Below are 17,875 nucleotides of genomic sequence, written 5' to 3' on the forward strand. Positions count from 1 at the left end.
TAGCAGTTTTATGCCTGTTATCAATCACCTTGAGCCCCAATTCTGGGATAAAAGCAAGATATTAAGTCAATTAGATCTGAACATCTGAGGAAGCATAAACCATTATAGGGCAGGGCAGTGTTCACATGACCTAATGGCAAAAACCTCAGTTTCTCCATGAAATTGTTGTCTGTTAAGGGAGGAGAAGGGAGTAAACAATGTAGGATGCCTGAGTTAACACCATTAAGCATTTATATAGCATCTGGAATGCACTGAAGGAAAATTCAATTTAATTAGAAGTTGCTGATCATGCTAAATGTCTCAAAGTGGATGGTTTCCGGTGAATGAGTAAGTCACAAAAGAACTTCTGGGCTATTCCATTTAAATCACCGATATTAACAGATGAGTGGTGAAAATTGTATCCCTTGAGCTATATTGGTAAGTTGCTTTTGTATCAGTATAATGACAACTGAGAGCTGGCCTGGGTCACAGTACAGTACTCAAGAATCAATCTGTAATTAGTTAGTGTATTCTAACTAATCAGTTAGTGTATTCTAACACTCATTTCCAAGTGTTTCCTTTTGAAAGCCCACAGAGCAGCTTACCTGGGACTCCCAAGTCATCTCCTGTCTAAGGAATATGCACAACTGTATATGCATCATGCGCCTTCTGAACATTTTTCCTCTACCAGTCTTCTGGAGAAACCAACCAAAAACAGAGCTAAAATTGTTCTTCCAAACACAGTAACTACTGTTGTAATTTCTTCCCTCAAAATCCACCAATTAGAACCTAATGAGATAACATCTTAATTTTACCCCTAAAAGGAAGATACATAAAACCATCTTATTTTGCCAGTACTGGACAACCACTCCCATCCCTCATTTAAAAAACAATTTGTTCAAAACACTGAAAATTGTTCTATACAAAGGCTTCAAGAGTGGCATTTTTTTCCTACAAAGCAGTGTGCCATCTTCTTTTACTGAAAAATTCACTTTTAAAGAGTGATGGGAATTTGAATCCCAATCAAACACCTGGCAATTAATTTCTTATCATTTCTTTGAGATGTGAAAAAACCACATCCATATACAGTGGTGCCTCACTTAACAATGATAATTGGTTCCCAAAAAATCGTTGTTAAGCGATTTCATCGCTAAGCGAAACACGGTTTTCCATAGAAATGCATCGAAAACCGTATAATCCGTTCCAATGGGAACAGATTGCCGTCCTTAAGCGAAAATCGCCACAGGAAACATTGCTAAGCGAAACATGGTTCCCCAACTGAAATGCATTGAAACCTATTCAATGCATCTCAATGGCGGAAAAAATTACAACAAATTTAAAAAGAGTCGGAACAAAGTCAAATTAATTTAACAAAGGGTTTATTAAGTGCACTTATGATTTCAAGCATTCTAAACATTTTTAAACATTTAAAAAACAGCCAACATGAGGCTGTCAAAACCATCGTTAAGCGAAACAGGGGGACCCAAACTGTCATCGCTATGCGAAGCATGGTCCCAAACATCGCTATGCGAAAATCGCCCATAGGAACCATAGTTCGCTCCGAAAAAGTCATCGGTAAGCAATTTTTGTTAAACAAAGCAATCGCTAAGCGAGGCACCACTGTATTTCAGGTTGGGGTGTGGTCCACAACAAATTCCAAGGGGATTAAAGTGGTTCCCAAACCAGTTAGTTGTTCACTCCCAATTTAACTGGATGCATTTACTTAATTTACAACACTTAATACATTTCAGCTTTTAAATATAACAGCGACTTCAGAACAGCCATGAAAATCAAACAATATAGGTTAAATATAAGCTATGCACTGGAGGTATGGATCAGAAGAGACCACATGTTCAACCTTCAGGAATTATGAGTTTCTGATTTTAAGTATGGGACTGCTCTCTGCATGAGAATGAAGAGTGTTTGAGGGGGACTGTTAAATTTGACAAACAAATGGTTAGACAGGTAATCAATTTAGACTTTATGTAAGGAAACAGCTTGCTATGAGCACTTTAACCTTTGGCAAGAAACAACGGTACTGGACATTTATAGCACTGACAGATGGATTCACTTCATTTTATAATAAATGCACCAGAAAAAGCCATTGTTCTTCAATTACAAAATGATGAACTGCAGGAAAAAAATATGTAAAGACTAACAACCACGGAAGTTTAAAAATAGTAAAATAGTTTTTTAAAATAAATTGTGCTTTCAATAAAGAAATTATTATGAACAATTATTGATACTCAGGATTTGTAATTGCACCTCCATCTTTTTATCAAAGGCATATTTAAGAAATCCAAAGGAAACATTTTAATGGAGAAAAAATCAATAATTAAAATTTATTTGTAAAGAATAATGTATTCATAGTTTGAAATGAACACTGAATCTTCGAAAACTATACCTTGCATTTTGCTAAAAATTTTCTAGATTCCTTTTGCATTGCCTATACAAATTCTACAGTGCAATTTTCACCATTTTTCATGACTCTGGAACCCTATACACAGAATATCACAAAACACCACAGATTCTTGTCACCACTTCAGCAGCCCCTACCTAGGCACCCAACATTCTGGACATACATTCAGCCATTATCTAAAAAGAGAAACACCTTCTACCTCCCATTGGAACCAATACTTCCATTCTACAAATACCTCAATGTGCAAGTTACTCACACTTCATTAAAACAGTCTGCATTCATAGCTTTGGCTCTAGATATTGATGTCTATTATTGTTTCCTGAGAGGCAAGAGGAGAGATTATGGGAAATGGGTGCTACGGTGTCTTATGAAGCTCTCTCTCCATGCATACAATGCTGCAATGACACGGTTGTGCGCACAGGAAAACACTAATCATGTTACTGGCTTGTGACCTCAGAATACATCCCTGTACCTTTGATATTAATCAACAGCATAAAAGGAACAGGAAAGTTTCTATTGACTAGTATTCCAAGTCCATTACCATTCTACTCAGAGGTCAGCCACCACAACATAAGCAACACTAAAACCATGTCCACCTTGCCTTTTCCTTCAGCTCCCGAAACACTGTAAATAAATAAGACTCCCTGCTCTGTCTGTATTTCAAATTCATTTTATTAAAGGAATGTATCTACATTCATTTTCCAGAATACCTTCCCGCTGCTCTCATGGCTCCTTCAGAACAGATCTCTGAGAAGTGAAGCAGAAAGCATATTTCAGGACCAAGAGGGGAAGACGACAGCTCAGTACATCTCAGATGGCCCAGTTCAAAACAGCAAGCTGTCCTCTTCAGAGCAAGAGATCACACTTTTTTCCCCTCTTTCAACCCCACTGTTCTTAGTTTTAAGATTTTCTCTGAATTCATTATGTTCTGCCTTCTAGAAATCTTCTTCTGTTAGGTCAATGTCAAGTCCTTGTAATAAACCCATCCGCTGCACCGTCGTAATTTCTTCTCCTCTACTGAGAATTCTTTACAAAAAGGGAAACAGTCTCTTCTTCAGAATGTACAGCACTGTGGCCAGAAACAAGGCAAGGGCAAGAAAGATGAGCAACTTATCAGTCAATTCTCTCCGGTTGTATTTTGTAATGAGCTTTCGCCCCAGCTGTATTGTCCCGGACATGGATTTGAATTCCTCATTGGCATCCACAATGGTTCGTGAAGAATTAACTGGAAGAGAAAATGTAAAGTTCAATTGAAAAATGTTTCAAAAGACCTACCAAAATACAGTAGGGTGAGCATCCCACCTGGGTCCTGAAAGACAGGATACAATACTCGATGCACGAGGTAGGTTGGCTCAAAAACTTGGTAATGAACTTACCATTTCAGGAGAACTGAGAGCAAGCCAGGTGGAGACAACTTTTGTCCTCACCTGAGAGCCAATTATCAGGAGACAAAATAACAACAGAAATGCTGCCTTTCAGAGGGAAAGTTCCTCTTAAGGTAGTTGAAAAGTAAAATAATAAAAGCATAAAAACATTCAAAAAAGATTGTTCTCTTTCAAGTAACTCGTTTACAAAATTAAGTAGTTAAAAGAAGACTGGAACATCCAAGCCTTTAAAGTCCAATCAAAACACAGACAGAAATGGAGTTAGTGAATTAAGTTTAATGAATTAAACATTGTTTCAAGAGACCATGTCCTATTCCCATCTCATTTCCAGCACTTCTATATAGCTTGAAGACCTAGACTGAAGAATTCCCTATCAGACAAGAACAGGTTTTGAGGGCTCCTGATGGGCTACTGGGAGAAGAAGGAACCCCTCCTCTCCTGGTTCTGAGAACAAACGTGGTCCTGTCGGAGGAATAACATTGCTAGGTCCAGATCAACAGAATCAGGGGAAGTAACACCAAGCAGGAAAAACACCATGGGTAACTGGAGTAAATGCAACAGTATACCACTGTCTGCCGAAACTTGATAATAGACTTCATGGGATTTTTCAATACAATGGAGGAAACATCAGACACCAGTTTTTCACTGCTTCTTAATTTACAATGGAAGGGAAGATTTTAAACAGAAAGGAAGGTTACTGTGCTCGTATTCTGACACATTTCCAAATAAACTTGGAAACAAAGCTAGCATGCGTGGATTCATACCTGCTTAAAATTACATGGAGTTAATAAAAAAAGCACTGCAAAGCAAAATCACAACCTTTCCTCCTGGCAGACTGATGCTGTCCTGGTGCTCAGTGCTTTTTGCTATGAAGTGAACAAGGGCTTGTTTTTCTTGGCTGCCATTCAGGCTCTTGCTCTCTCTGGCAAAAGGTGAAGTAATACTGGAAACACATGTGTCCACAAAAATAGCAGACTACTGACACGAGTGACAATAAGCATGTCATTTTATACTCTGAGTACAAAATATCTTGCGATACGTGGCCCTAAAATGTACTACCATCTAAGCTTCCGCTTCAATCTCTGGGGCAAATGAAAACAGACACACATGTACTAATGCTGAAACATCTGAAGATGGGCACTGAGAAACAGCTTTCTAAACAGCTGTCCCAAAAAAAGTTTCAGCTTGAAAATGCTGTCTGCTTAGAATGAAACATTGTTATAACTTAGTCCAGTTGCTGAGCAGTTTTAATGTTCATCTACCAAAAAAAATTGTCATTCGTAATGATACATGAAAGACTGGATCTGTTTTCCATGGTAAGTGACAAAACTGCTTCCTGGCCTCAAAACAGATTATTTATTGCTTTGCTGCAGGAAGGACTGCTCCAAAATTTGATGTAGTGGAAAGATTTTATTGGTAGATTAAGTAAAGCTGGCTTTTTCAAGACAAGTGACCTTTGCTAGCTGCATCTCCACTGAACAGGATGGGCTCTTAAACCGGCTGCAAGGGGACAGAATGACTGCCAAGGCTGTCATTTAGTGGAAGAAGAAGAACATACTGAGGAGATGCAGAACGCCATCAACCCTGGAGGGAGAAAGAACAGAAGAGAGTGAAGAGAGCTCTCAACAAAGCAAAGGCAGAAAGTCCAGCTGGTCCACATCTGATTTGCAAATAACCTATGAACTGTCAGTTTTGACAGCAGATTTGATGCACAACTGTAAGGGCTAAAGAGAACTGTCAGCCCAAGTTCCGGCTTTCCAGACCAAAGCTTCAGACTTTTAAAGAAATCCTTTGAAACCTTACTTGGACTGGATTTACGACAAGAGTTAATGTGGAGGGGAGTTCATGTTTTGTCTCTGTGTTTCTTTTATTGATTATAACTTAATACTTGTGTGTACGTCATTTGTTACCTTCCCAGAACTCGAATTAGGCAAAGTATGAATACAAATGAAAATAAGTACATTTGTGGAAACAGAGTGACACATTCAATTTGCTATTTGCAACAATCTAATGAAGTCCGATATTTTCTAATGACACTTCATATAGCACATTTCCAAACTACATTCAACATGGTTTTATTTAATCTAAGCTATATATTTGTCTATTTATTTATTTGATTTTTATCTCCCCTCTCTCCTCTCATAGGATCCAAGGCAGCATACAAAATTTAAAGCCTACAATTAATTAAAACAAGCCGATTGAAATTTAAAACTACAGTACACAAATATTTAAAAACATTTTTTAAACATAAATCAGATTGTTTAAAAAAAAACCCGTCCTCATCTAATACAAATGGGGGCTCAAAGAGGGAGGTACTATCTTTTAGACAAGCTAGACCTGAGTCATAAAGGGCTTAAAGGTAATGACCAGCACACTGCAGAGGACCAAGAAATGAACCAACAGCCAACAAGACTGTTGTAACAGGGAAAGGTCACACAATCCAGCTGAACTCAACAGTCTTGCTATAGCATTTTGCACCAAATAAAGCTTGCCAAACATCTTCAGACGCAGACTCACATAGAGCAGCACATACAGCAGTTGTAATCCAAATGGTAGAGAACCAAAGCGTGTGTCTCTATAGCCTAGTCAGGACTCTCAAGGAATGGATGCATCTGTTGTGGCAATTTTAATTGTATAAATGCACTCCTTGCCACCGCATCCAGGCTCAAGGACAATTCCAGGAGCACACCTGAGTTATACACTTAGGTTTTCAGAAGTGTAACTTCATCTATATGCACCTTCTTGGTGATTAACATAAGCAGAGGAGGCCCTCCTCTCGGTCCTATTGCCAGCACAACCACAGCTGACAGGGGAGACGGGAGAGGGCCTTCTCTGGGGCAGCTCCCAGGCTGTGGAACGCTCTCCCTCGGGAGATCAGGATGGCCCCTTCCCTGTTATCCTTCTGAAAAAAGCTAAAGACCCATCTCTTCGGGCAGGCTTTTAACTATTACAACTGAATCCCTGAACCCCATTTCAGCAGAAATCTTAATCTTTTTTATGTTTTCATGTTTTAATCTTCTAATTGTACTTTAAATCAGATATTATGCATTTTCTCTTATAATATTTAACTTATTGTGTTTTTAAATTGTGTGAGTTTTAATGTTGTGAGCCAATTTGGGTCTCTTGTTGGGAGAAATGTGGCATAATAAATAAATAAATAAATAAATAAATAAATAAATAAATAAATAAATAAATAAATAAATAAATAAATAAATAAATAAATAAATAAATAAATAAATAAATTCTTGTTCTGCCTTTTGACTGACCAGGAACATCTTTGTCTTTCCTGGATTAAACCTCCATTTGCTCACCTTCACCCACTCCATTACTGACCCCAGGCCCTGGTTTAGGACAGAGACAGCTTCCTTGGATTTAGATGGAAAAAAAGATAGAACGGAGTGTCACCGGCATTGTGGGGACACTCCAGACAACCTCCCTAGCAGTTTTGTCTAGATGATAAATAGAATAGGGGATAAAATTGAACCTGAAGGACCCCACAGACCAATGAGGATGGAATCAAAGAAGTGTCCCTTCTGGGTTCATCCTTTCAGGAAGGACCTCAGCCACTGTAACACAGTAAATCCAATCCCAGAAGGATATCATGGTTGATGACACTGAAGGCCACTGAGAGGCCCAGCAGAAACAACAGGGAAACATTTCCATTGTCTAGTTCTTGATACAGATCATCCACCAAGGAAACCAAAGCAGCTTCTGTTCCATAATCAGACATAAAGCACATCCAGGTAGTCCTAGAGTTAAAAAGCCACCATCCACTCCAGAACCTTAACCAAAAATGGAATATTGGAGAATGGCTGGTAATTGTCCAATACTGTGTAGTCCAGGGAGGGATTTTTTTTTCAAAGTAAAGGCCTTAGAACTTGGGGCAGGGAGGAATTTTACCGGGCCCTGAAGTGGCATTAACCAGTTCCTTTACACAGTCAATTCCTCCCTCCCCCTCACTCCTGACACACTTGCCTTGCATTTTGATCCACGAAGGGGAAGTATCCAGAATATGCATAGTGGCTCCCATGTCTCCAAGGATCTGTCTACATCCTCAGATTCCACTAATCAAAATGAATCTGTTAATGCTACACATCTACAGAGTATCAATTGTAGAAATCCATTTCCAGCCTAACCCAGAAAGCAAATCTAGATGTGATCTCCACAGCAGCTCCCACATGCCACCGAACAGTCCTTAGCAGGCATCTTTTCCTGTCTTCGTATTCATGGTTTTCAGACAACATTTTGAGAAACCCTGAGATTCAAAGGATACTTAACAAGCACTCCTTTGGGAGAAGAATGATAAAGGCAGCCTGCCCCCACTCCTGATAGTCCTTGTAATGAGCAGTTTTAAGGGACCATTAAGCAGGTTTCAAAGTGAACCGCCCATTCAAGCTGCCTAACTACGAGGCCTGACAGTCCTGGACAGCACTCCATGTGAATCCTGTGTGCCTTCAGAACACAGGATTGTCTTGTTCCAGAGGAATCCTCTGCAATGCTGCAGGTGATCCTTGCCAGCAAAGGAGATAAATGGTGAAATGGTTCCCTCAAGTCCGACAGTTTTAGGTCGTTTCGTCGTCTAGTCGTTCAGTCGTGTCCAACTCTTCGTGACCCCATGGACCAGAGCACGGCAGGCCCTCCTGTCTTCCATTGCCTCCCGTAGTTGTGTCAAATTCATGTTGGCTGCTTCGCAGACACTGTCCAGCCATCTCGTCCTCTGTCGTCCCCTTCTCCTCTTGCCGTCACACTTTTCTAACATCACGGTCTTTTCCAAGGAGTCTTCTCTTCTCATGAGATGGCCAAAGTACTGGAGCCTCAGCTTCAGGATCTGTCCTTCCAGTGAGCACTCAGGGTTGATTTCCTTTAGAATTGATAGGTTTGTTCTCCTTGCAGTCCAGAGGACTCTCAAGAGCCTCCTCCAGCACCACAATTCAAAGGCATTAATTCTTTGGCGGTCAGCTTTCTTTATGGTCCAGCTCTCACTTCCATACATCACTATAGGAAAAACCATAGCTTTGACTATTCGGACTTTTGTTGGCAAGGAGATGTCTCTGCTTTTTAAGTTTTAAGTTTTAAGATTTGTCATCGCTTTTCTCCCAAGAAGCAGGCGTCTTTTAATTTCGTGGCTACTGCCACCATCTGCAGTGATCATGGAGCCCAAGAAAGTAAAATCTGTTACTGCCTCCATATCTTCCCCTTCTATTTGCCAGGAGGTGATGGGACCAGTGGCCATGATCTTAGTTTTTTTGATGTTGAGTTTCAGACCGCTTTTTGCACTCTCCTCTTTCACCCTCATTACAAGGTTCTTTAGTTCCTCCTCACTTTCTGCCATCAGAGTGGTATCATCTGCATATCGGAGGTTGTTGATATTTCTTCCAGCAATCTTAATTCCATCTTGGGATTCCTCCAGTCCAGCCTTCCACATGATGTATTCTGCATATAAGTTAAATAGGCCGGGGGACAATATACAGCCTTGTCATATTCCTAGCCCAATTTTGAACCAATCAGTTGTTCCATATCCAGTTCTAACTGTTGCTTCCTGTCCCACATATAGGTTTCTCAGGAGATAGATAAGGCACCTCAGTCTCCCTGCCGAGGCTGGAGCTGCGAGGGTGGGGGAGAGAGAGAGAGAGCCGAAGCACAGCTGATTGGCGGGGGTTTGCGATGATGGCTTCCCCGCGATCATCGCAAACCCCTGCCGATCAGCTGTGCTTCGGCTCTCGCTCTCTCCACCCCTCACAGCACAGCTGATCGGCGGGGCCTTTGGAATGATCGCGGGGAAGCGCTCCCCCGCAATCATCCCAAAGGCCTCATTTTTGCACAGCTGATTGGCGGGGCCTTTGGGATGATCGCAGGGAAGCGCTTCCCCGCGATCATCGCAAAGTGAATTTTCCCCATGTTACCTGTGGGGTGCAGTTTTGTGGCAGAGCATACACTATGCAGAAAGATGAACCTATATTATATCCCCAGCATTCCTCAGGAAGGAGAGTATGGGAATTTGTAAGTTTCAGCCATTCAGAAGGTATTACCACCTGGAGTAGAAAGCCCAGGCTAGATGGACAAGCAGAAGGCAGCCTCATACATTAATGACATTCGGGTATGGTCTCTTTAACATACACTTTCCATCATTATTTATGTTAATTTTAAAGAGAAATCATATTTGAAACACACATAGTGATACATAATTTATGGTGTATGTTTTATACATAGATATCCATGCCCAAGTCCATAATAGTCATCAAATGCTTCCTTTCAGAAACTACATGTTTGCTGCTTTTACTGCTTTAAGAAAAACATAGGCAATACTAAGGTAAAACATTTTGCATTTAAGAACAGTGTTCATAACAAATACAATTACCAAAGCTCTTACATCAAATTGCAATTCTGCAATTCAGAGTAGAATATCCAAACATAGGAGAGTTGGGTCAAGTCTAGAGGTGACTTGCTAGTCAGCCGAGCAACTATACAACAGTGAAACTTTCAGTACAACCAAACGTGTCGCAGAAAACGTACCAGAAAGTTACTGAACACTGATAGTGAAGAAGCCATTTGTCCTCAAACAACTTTTTCTCCCAAAGGGAATCTTTTGTTGAAATGCAACTTTCACTTCAGGCTAAAGCACATGCCCTTCTAAACCAATTTGACATGAGAACTTTATTTATTAAAAGCAAGCCTGGCCCTAAAAGCTGTAATGTGGGGCTTCCCACACCATTCTGTGTGTCAAATGATACATGTCTGCCCTCAAGTGCCAATCGAGAAATATGGTTTATCCAATAGACTTCCTGGGCCTTATTGATAATATAGCAATAATCTACCAATCTTCATACAGAGGACTGCACTCACATATGTATTGAAGGGGGGAGGGAAACAGCCATTTGTGCATGCCAACCCTGCCAAATTCTCCCAATTCCCCCGTCTTGTTGTAGCCAATTATATTACTTCACAGGAGTTTTTGACTGCCAGGAGTGGTGCTCTTCATATACACAGGACTGCAGCAAGGAGGATGGTGCTGGAAAGCTCCACTGCACAAGCAGATTCCCAACTGTCTGTCTGAGGAATCATCACCTTGATGATTTACGTACCTAAGGTTTGCATGGTCTCTTCACTTTGCCGGACTTGCTGAGACATCATCCTACTAATACCCATCAGGTTCTCTGTGATGTTACTGGCCCCCTCTGCCAAGCTTTCCTTAGTAGTTTTTCTAAAAATGAAAGAAGAGAAAAAACAAACTAGTAAAAAGGGAAACCCTAATCCTTATTAGACAAGACTTCAAAACGGGCTGCACAGATGGTGGATGGTATCAACCAGAGCTGCATTCAGACAATCATACAAGTATAAACATACGCTTTGTGTTTCAAAACAGCCACTCTTTGTGGCCTTCATAGATATCACAAAGGCCTTTGATTTGGTTAGCAGGGACGGCCTTTTTAAAATACTCCCCAAGATTGGATGTCTACCTCAACTCCTTAACATTATCAGGTCCTTTCATGAGGGAATAAAGGGCACTGTAGTTTTTGATGGCTCAACATCAGATCCCTTTGACATCTGAAGCAGAGTGAAACAGGGCTGTGTCCTCACACCAACACTTTTTGGGATCTTTTTTGCTGTCATGCTGAAGCACGCCTTTGGAACTGCAATAGAAGGTGTCTATCTCCGGACTAGATCAGACGGAAAGCTCTTTAATCTCTCTAGATTGAGAGCGAGGACCAAAGTCCAATTGAAATGCATGCGGGACTTCCTCTTCACTGACGATGCAGCCATTGTTGCCCACTCTGCCGAAGACCTCCAACAACTCATGAATCGTTTTAGCAAGGCCTGCCAAGATTTTGGATGAACAATCAACCTGAAGAAAACACAAGTCATGGGCCAGGGCGTGGACTCACCTCCCTCTATTATCATCTCCACACAAGAATTGGAGGTTGTTCATGAATTTGTGTACCTTGGCTCAACCATCTCTGACACCCTCTTTCTGGATGTCGAGCTGCTACCATGTTCTCTAGACTCACAAAGAGAGTATGGCTCAATAAGAAGCTGACGATATATACCAAGATCCAGGTCTATAGAGCCTGTGTCCTGAGCACACTCCTGTACTGCAGTGAGTCCTGGACGCTTTGTGCACAGCAGGAGAGAAAGCTGAACATCTTCCATATGCGTTGCCTTCGATGCATTTTTGGTATCACCTGGCAGGACAAGGTTCCAAACAGAGGAGTCCTAGAACGAGCTGGAATTTTTAGCATGCATACATTACTGAAACAACGACATCTACGTTGGCTTGGGCATGTTGTGAGAATGGCTGATGGTCGGATTCCAAAAGATCTCCTGTATGGAAAATTAGCGCAGGGAAATCGCCCCAGAGGGAGACCACAGCTGTGATACAAGGATATCTGCAAGCAGGATCTGAAGTCTTTGGGAATGGACCTCAACAGATGGGAAACCTTGACGTCTGAGTGTTCAGCCTGGAGGCAGGCGTTGCATCACGGCCTCTCCCAATTTGAAGAACCCTTGTCCAGCAGGCCAAGGCAAAGAAGCAGTCCCAAAAGCAGCACAATCAGGGAGCTAGACGGGGGACAGATTGTATTTGTCTTCAGTGTGGAAGGGATTGTCACTCTCGAATTGGCCTTCTCAGCCACACTAGATGCTGTTCCAAGCCCTCCATACAGAGCACATTACCATAGTCTCTCGAGACTGAAGGATGCCTAATCTGTGTTTCAAAATAATGTATTAAAGGCTTCAGCAAATTATCCACACAGATTTTCAGAGCCACTTTTCCCCTCCTTGTTTCTTCCAAACTCAGATCCAGTTGGTTCTATAGGCAAATAAACAAGTCTGTTACTCCTGTAAAGGTCTAGAGCTCTGTTCTACAAAACTGCCTAGCTCAATTGGATTTTTAATTAGAAATTTTCTATTCCAGCTTTGACAAGGATTCATGGTCTGATTTCCATTTTATACCTTACAACATTCTTAATGTCATCCGATGGAAAACTGATATCCAGAACAGAACAGAAAGGACCTAACTGCTTGCTGTTCTTACTGTTAACACATCAAGATTAAACGTTCACAATTAACCATATGGAGGACTAGCTATGATGTGATCTGCACATCAGCTAAAAATGCCTTAATAGCCTTGCAATCCTATATAGTAATTTACCTGGGAGCAAGCACCACCAAACATAAAACTAAACCTATGTAAGACTGAATTGTAAAACCTCTTCCCAAATATAGTTGTGTGGCTATCAAGGCATCTATGTTCTAAGGTGTGCTAAACAATCCCTGTAGGGAATAACAAGAAGATTGGGGAACTGGGTAAGAGCAGGTGGGTAAGCAAGAACTTCAGTTTCTGGGCTTTCCAACAGCTTTTTTCACAGTTGGCTACAAACAGTGGTGGAAGGTAGAGAAAAATTCAAAGTGATCGACCTTCTGAAACACACCTTGACAGGGAAAATTTAGGAACTGCTCCAACAAAATTTCATCTACACAATAAAAGACTGACAATTTACCTTTGTCGTAAGGGATCGCCTCCTCGCAGCAATTCATCTTTCTCAGCATTATCAATGGCAATTTTGCATGCCAAATTTGCCTTCCTCCATGCTGTCTGATTGCTGAAATTATTAACATTTTTTTGATTTAGAACAATGGTGACTATAACAAAAATGAAAATGAAAAGGCTCAGATACTTCAAGAAATAAATAATACTACAACCAGCTACCTACAACAGAAATAGTGAACCTTTCAGCTCCCCAGATGATGTTGAATTCCAACCAGTATAGTCACTTTTCAGAAATGATGGGAATTGTAATCCAACATCTGGAAAAAGTGTTTCCACACCTCATTTGGAAGATTGATTGGGACACTCACACTAGTGGATAGGCTGAATCATAGTATTATTTTCCAGCCAATTGTATTGCAAGCCATTGCTATCTCTAGTAATTAATGTGTTCCACAGAACAACTGCTGTGGGAGGGAGGGAGGGAGGGAGGAAGACACATTGAGGGTCCAATCCTATGGCTGCTAAACTACGAGAAAAACTATTCAGCTCCATGGGACTCGTTTCTGAAAACCATGTACAAAATTGCACTATGAGATTCTCATGTACAATAGATACAACAGATTATGCATCCAATGCTGTAAAAAATAATCCATCCTGGTAATGCTGATCAGTGATCAGGGGAAAGAGTACATGGGACTTAACTGGGAATATTAGACAAAAGGATGAAAAACATTGTCCACTGCAAAGTTCTCCCTACTATTTCAGATTCCATGGTCCATCCCATTTCACAGGGCTATGTTTAATTTTAGAATTAAATTATAAAACAGATATTGGGGAGGTACACCAAAGAATTTACACACAGAGGCACACTCCAAGCAGGCACACTCTACATGGTAATTGCTTTTGAGTCTCAAGAATTCCAGTGGGAGAACTTTAAATATCCACCTAACTCTCCTATTGGAAGTAGAAAATAGTAAATGCCCTGTATCTTCCTCATCTGCACAAAATCTCGGAACAGCTTTTAAATAATAAAACATGTCCTTTGAATGGTGGGAAGTAACACAATTATTGTTTGATGGAATATAAAAGAAGGCCAAGCTAATGGACAATGGCTGGTCTTAGGATACTTTTACATCATGCACTCTCACATTAACTGATGTTGTAATTTTTGTTTTGTTTTGTTTTTTGCTTCTGCATAGCTGCACAGATTAGGGTAGATATTTTTAACAGTCTTCATGGCTAGCTTATAACTGCATCTATGGTATATATATTTTTAAAATTATAAAAATGACAAAATAAAACAAAATAAAACAAATGTTAGAATACAGGTCCAGTTTTGACACCTTTATCAGACCTCTAAAATGTCACAAGCAGAAGCTAACTTTTGACTCCACAGGAATCTTCATTGGGCTAGAGATGCTGGAGAAGAAACATTCCTAACTCCATGGCCAGATGTGTGGGCCAGGTTTCCTTGTTTAAATCAAGTTTTACAATGAGGGCTGCAGAATGAGCTCAGAGATGGTAGGTTTCCGAGTTCACCTCTAGCAGTGTAGATTAGAAACCTTATTAGACAAAATATTCCCAACAAAACACAACAGGGCAGGGGGTCTGAGTTACTGGCACCCCTTTGGCTAATAAAGGTGTCACCTACCCTTGCCTTCAGGGGAAAAAGTGAATTGCTGAAACATGTACATGAAGTACGATAGTAACTATAGTTCCAGTTGTACTAACCTGAGCATTTGCTTTTTATGGTTCTCCACTTCTTGGAGCAAAACTTGCTTTTCTGATTCTTTATCTTGTTCCTTAGCCATTTGTTCAAGTTCCTAATGAGAACCAACAACAATGAAACAGCTGTGGTAGTCTGAAAATAGTCATATGTTTATGGCTTAGAGTAGACATGGGAGCTTCATATTCCTATCCCAGGGGATACGAATACGAAGCTCCCACATCTAGCTTAGATCCAAGCTACGTGGAGGGCTGTGTTTCCCCATATGAACCTGCCCAGATATTAAAACAATCAAGAGGGGCTTTTCCTTCTGTCCTGCCACTCTCAAAGACCCATTAGGTGAAAACATGACAGAGGGCTTTTGAGGGGGCTCAACTCAAGGGAGGTTAGGATGGCATCCTACTTTTTTATTCTTCATTAGCAAACGAAGAAATATTTTAACTAGACAGGTCTTTGGCTATCAATCAACTGATAAGTTAACTGATAAGGGCCCTTTAAAGGTGGTGCTATACTTCTCTGTGTGTTTTTAAACCATGTTAACATAGTGCTTCTTTGTTTTGATATCATAATTTGTTTAATATAATTTGAATAATGTACAATGATTTGTTATGGTTTTTCAAGCAACCTTAGGTCCTACAAGGGAAAAAGGCAAGACATGTCAGACAGAGCGTGAGAGAAAAACAACAATGCCACCACCACTCTTTGAATTAAGTTCTTCAGGCTTATTAGTGAAGAACTAAATAAATAAGCATGTACATTTAAATTTTCATGTGTAGTTGAAAGGACACCAAAGAATTCCAAGGGAGCTCATATCAGAGGAAGCATATTTAGAATTAACATGTCGGGCATCGGTTGGCAGAAATCCTATTGGTATGTAACCAGGATGATTTAATCAGCTCACAACAATAATATTTAATTTAACTCAAAGCTTCCTATTTCCTCTTTGGGTTGTCCCTACAGGTGTCCTTGTGCCCTAAAACAAGCCTTGGGGGTCCCCAGGACAGTGCAACAGTCCTGCTGTTGCTGATCCGACAATGACTTCTGACTATCAAAGGCTGCCATGAGGCATCTCAAGATTTCCAAAGGCTTTCCCAGGGCAAAGGTGAGCCTTGTTGTTGTTTAGTTGTTTAGTCATGTCCAATTCTTCGTGACCCCATGGACCAGAGCACGCCAGGCCCTCCTGCCTTCCACTGCCTCCCAAAGTTTGGTCAAATTCATGTTGGTAGCGCCGATGACATTGTCCAACCATCTCATCCTCAGTCGTCTCCTTTTCCTCTTGCCCTCACACTTTCCCAACATCTGGGGCTTTTCCAGGGAGTCTTCTCTTCTCATGAGTTGGTCAAGGTATTGGAGCCTCAGTTTCAGGATCTGTCCTTCCAGTGAGCACTCAGGGTTGATTTCCTTTAGAATGGATAGGTTTTGAGTTCCTGGAAACCATGGCTTCCTTGAACATGTCCCAACATGTCAATGGTCCCACCCACGTGGGTGGCCACACATTGGACCCGTTTTTTTCCACCAGTTGGAGTGAGTGTGGTCTGATGGTGACTGACCTCATGTCAATGCTCTGGTTGATAGCTGGTCCACCTTCGCAACCAGGGCTATAGACACAATCACGCCTAAACGCCCTCTCCGTCATAGAGCTCGGCCAGTGCCCTGGTTTAACCAGGAGCTTCGAGCGCTGAAGCGACATAGGAGAAGGCTAGAGTGTAGGTGGAGGAAGAACCCGACGGATTATAATAGGATAGCTGTCAGGGTCGTAACTAACCTTTACTTGTCTAAGGTAAAGGCTGCTTGTCGAACTTACTTCGCTAACTGGACAAGCAAAGCGTCCAACCAGCAGGCGGAGTTATTCCGTATAGTGCGCGACCTATCCAGAACTGGTCTGGATGATAGGCCTCCCCCTAGTTTTTCACCTGACCAGTTGGCAGCCTTTTTAAAATCTAAAGTGGAGGCCATCCGACTGGACCTCTCTCCTTTTTTGAACACAGTGAGTCAAGCAGAGATGTCCAGCGCTCCGTCTTGCCTGGTAACCCTTGACTCCTTTCAGCCTGTCACGCCTGATTCTGTGGCCAGAGTGCTTGACCGCTGTCGAGCCACCACCTCCTCCTTGGACCCTTGCCCGGCCTGGCTAATCAAAGCAGCCAGACCGATAACAACAGAATGGGCCACTGCAATAATAAATGGGTCTTTCCTTGAGGGCAGGTTTCCCTCTGCCCTCAAGGAGACACTCATTAGACCCGTAAGAAAGAAACCTAATTTGGCGGCGGATGAAATTGGCAATTATAGGCCCGTCGCTAATGTTTCTTTCATGAGCAAAGTGGTCGAGAGGGTGCAGGCTGACCAGCTTCAGGCGCATCTGGATGAAACAGATGCCCTGGATCCATTTCAGTCGGGCTTCAGGCCATGCCATGGTACAGAGACGGCATTGGTCGCCCTGTACGATGACCTGTTGAGGGAGGCCGACAGGGGTAAAATATCTTTGTTGGTCCTCCTCGACATCTTGGCGGCCTTCAATACCATCAACCATGATATCCTCCTGGTGAGGCTCTCTGAGTTGGGTATCGGTGGCTTGGCTCTGGCCTGGTTCCGTTCCTTCTTGGAGGACCGCCCCCAGAGAGTGCAGCTTGGGGAGAGTATTTCAGCCCGTGGAGTCTCAAATGTGGGGTTCCACAGGGGTCGACTATTTCCCCAATGTTGTTTAACATCTATATGAGGCCGCTGGGTGGGGTCATCAGGGGGTGTGGAGCATCGTGTGATCAATATGTTGATGACACCCAGCTCTACATCTCCTTTTCACCAACTGCAGGTGATACCATCCTGTCCTTCCAGCGCTGCCTGGGGCCGTACTGCAATGGATGCAGGAGAACGGGCTGAGGCTG

The 17,875-nt window shown here is 41.8% G+C and overlaps 1 protein-coding gene across 2 annotated transcripts in view; it reads right to left on the reverse strand.

The window, feature by feature from the left end:
• Positions 1 to 3,052: 3,052 nt before the first annotated feature.
• Positions 3,053 to 17,875, reverse strand: part of BNIP1 (BCL2 interacting protein 1) — a 20,401-nt gene continuing 5,578 nt past the window's right edge. The window contains exons 3-6 of one of the 2 annotated variants that reach the window (XM_020806795.3): positions 15,002 to 15,093; positions 13,281 to 13,382; positions 10,866 to 10,984; positions 3,053 to 3,623 (exon numbers count right to left, since the gene is read on the reverse strand). In XM_020806795.3, coding sequence (XP_020662454.1) covers positions 3,427 to 3,623; positions 10,866 to 10,984; positions 13,281 to 13,382; positions 15,002 to 15,093 — 510 coding nt within the window. In that variant the 3' untranslated portion in view covers positions 3,053 to 3,426. The remainder of the gene's footprint in view (positions 3,624 to 10,865; positions 10,985 to 13,280; positions 13,383 to 15,001; positions 15,094 to 17,875) is intronic. The other variant, XR_013541915.1, reaches the window with a different exon arrangement.

This window comes from Pogona vitticeps, chromosome 2 (assembly GCF_051106095.1).
Source record: "Pogona vitticeps strain Pit_001003342236 chromosome 2, PviZW2.1, whole genome shotgun sequence".
In the NCBI taxonomy this organism is placed as follows: domain Eukaryota; kingdom Metazoa; phylum Chordata; class Lepidosauria; order Squamata; family Agamidae; genus Pogona; species Pogona vitticeps.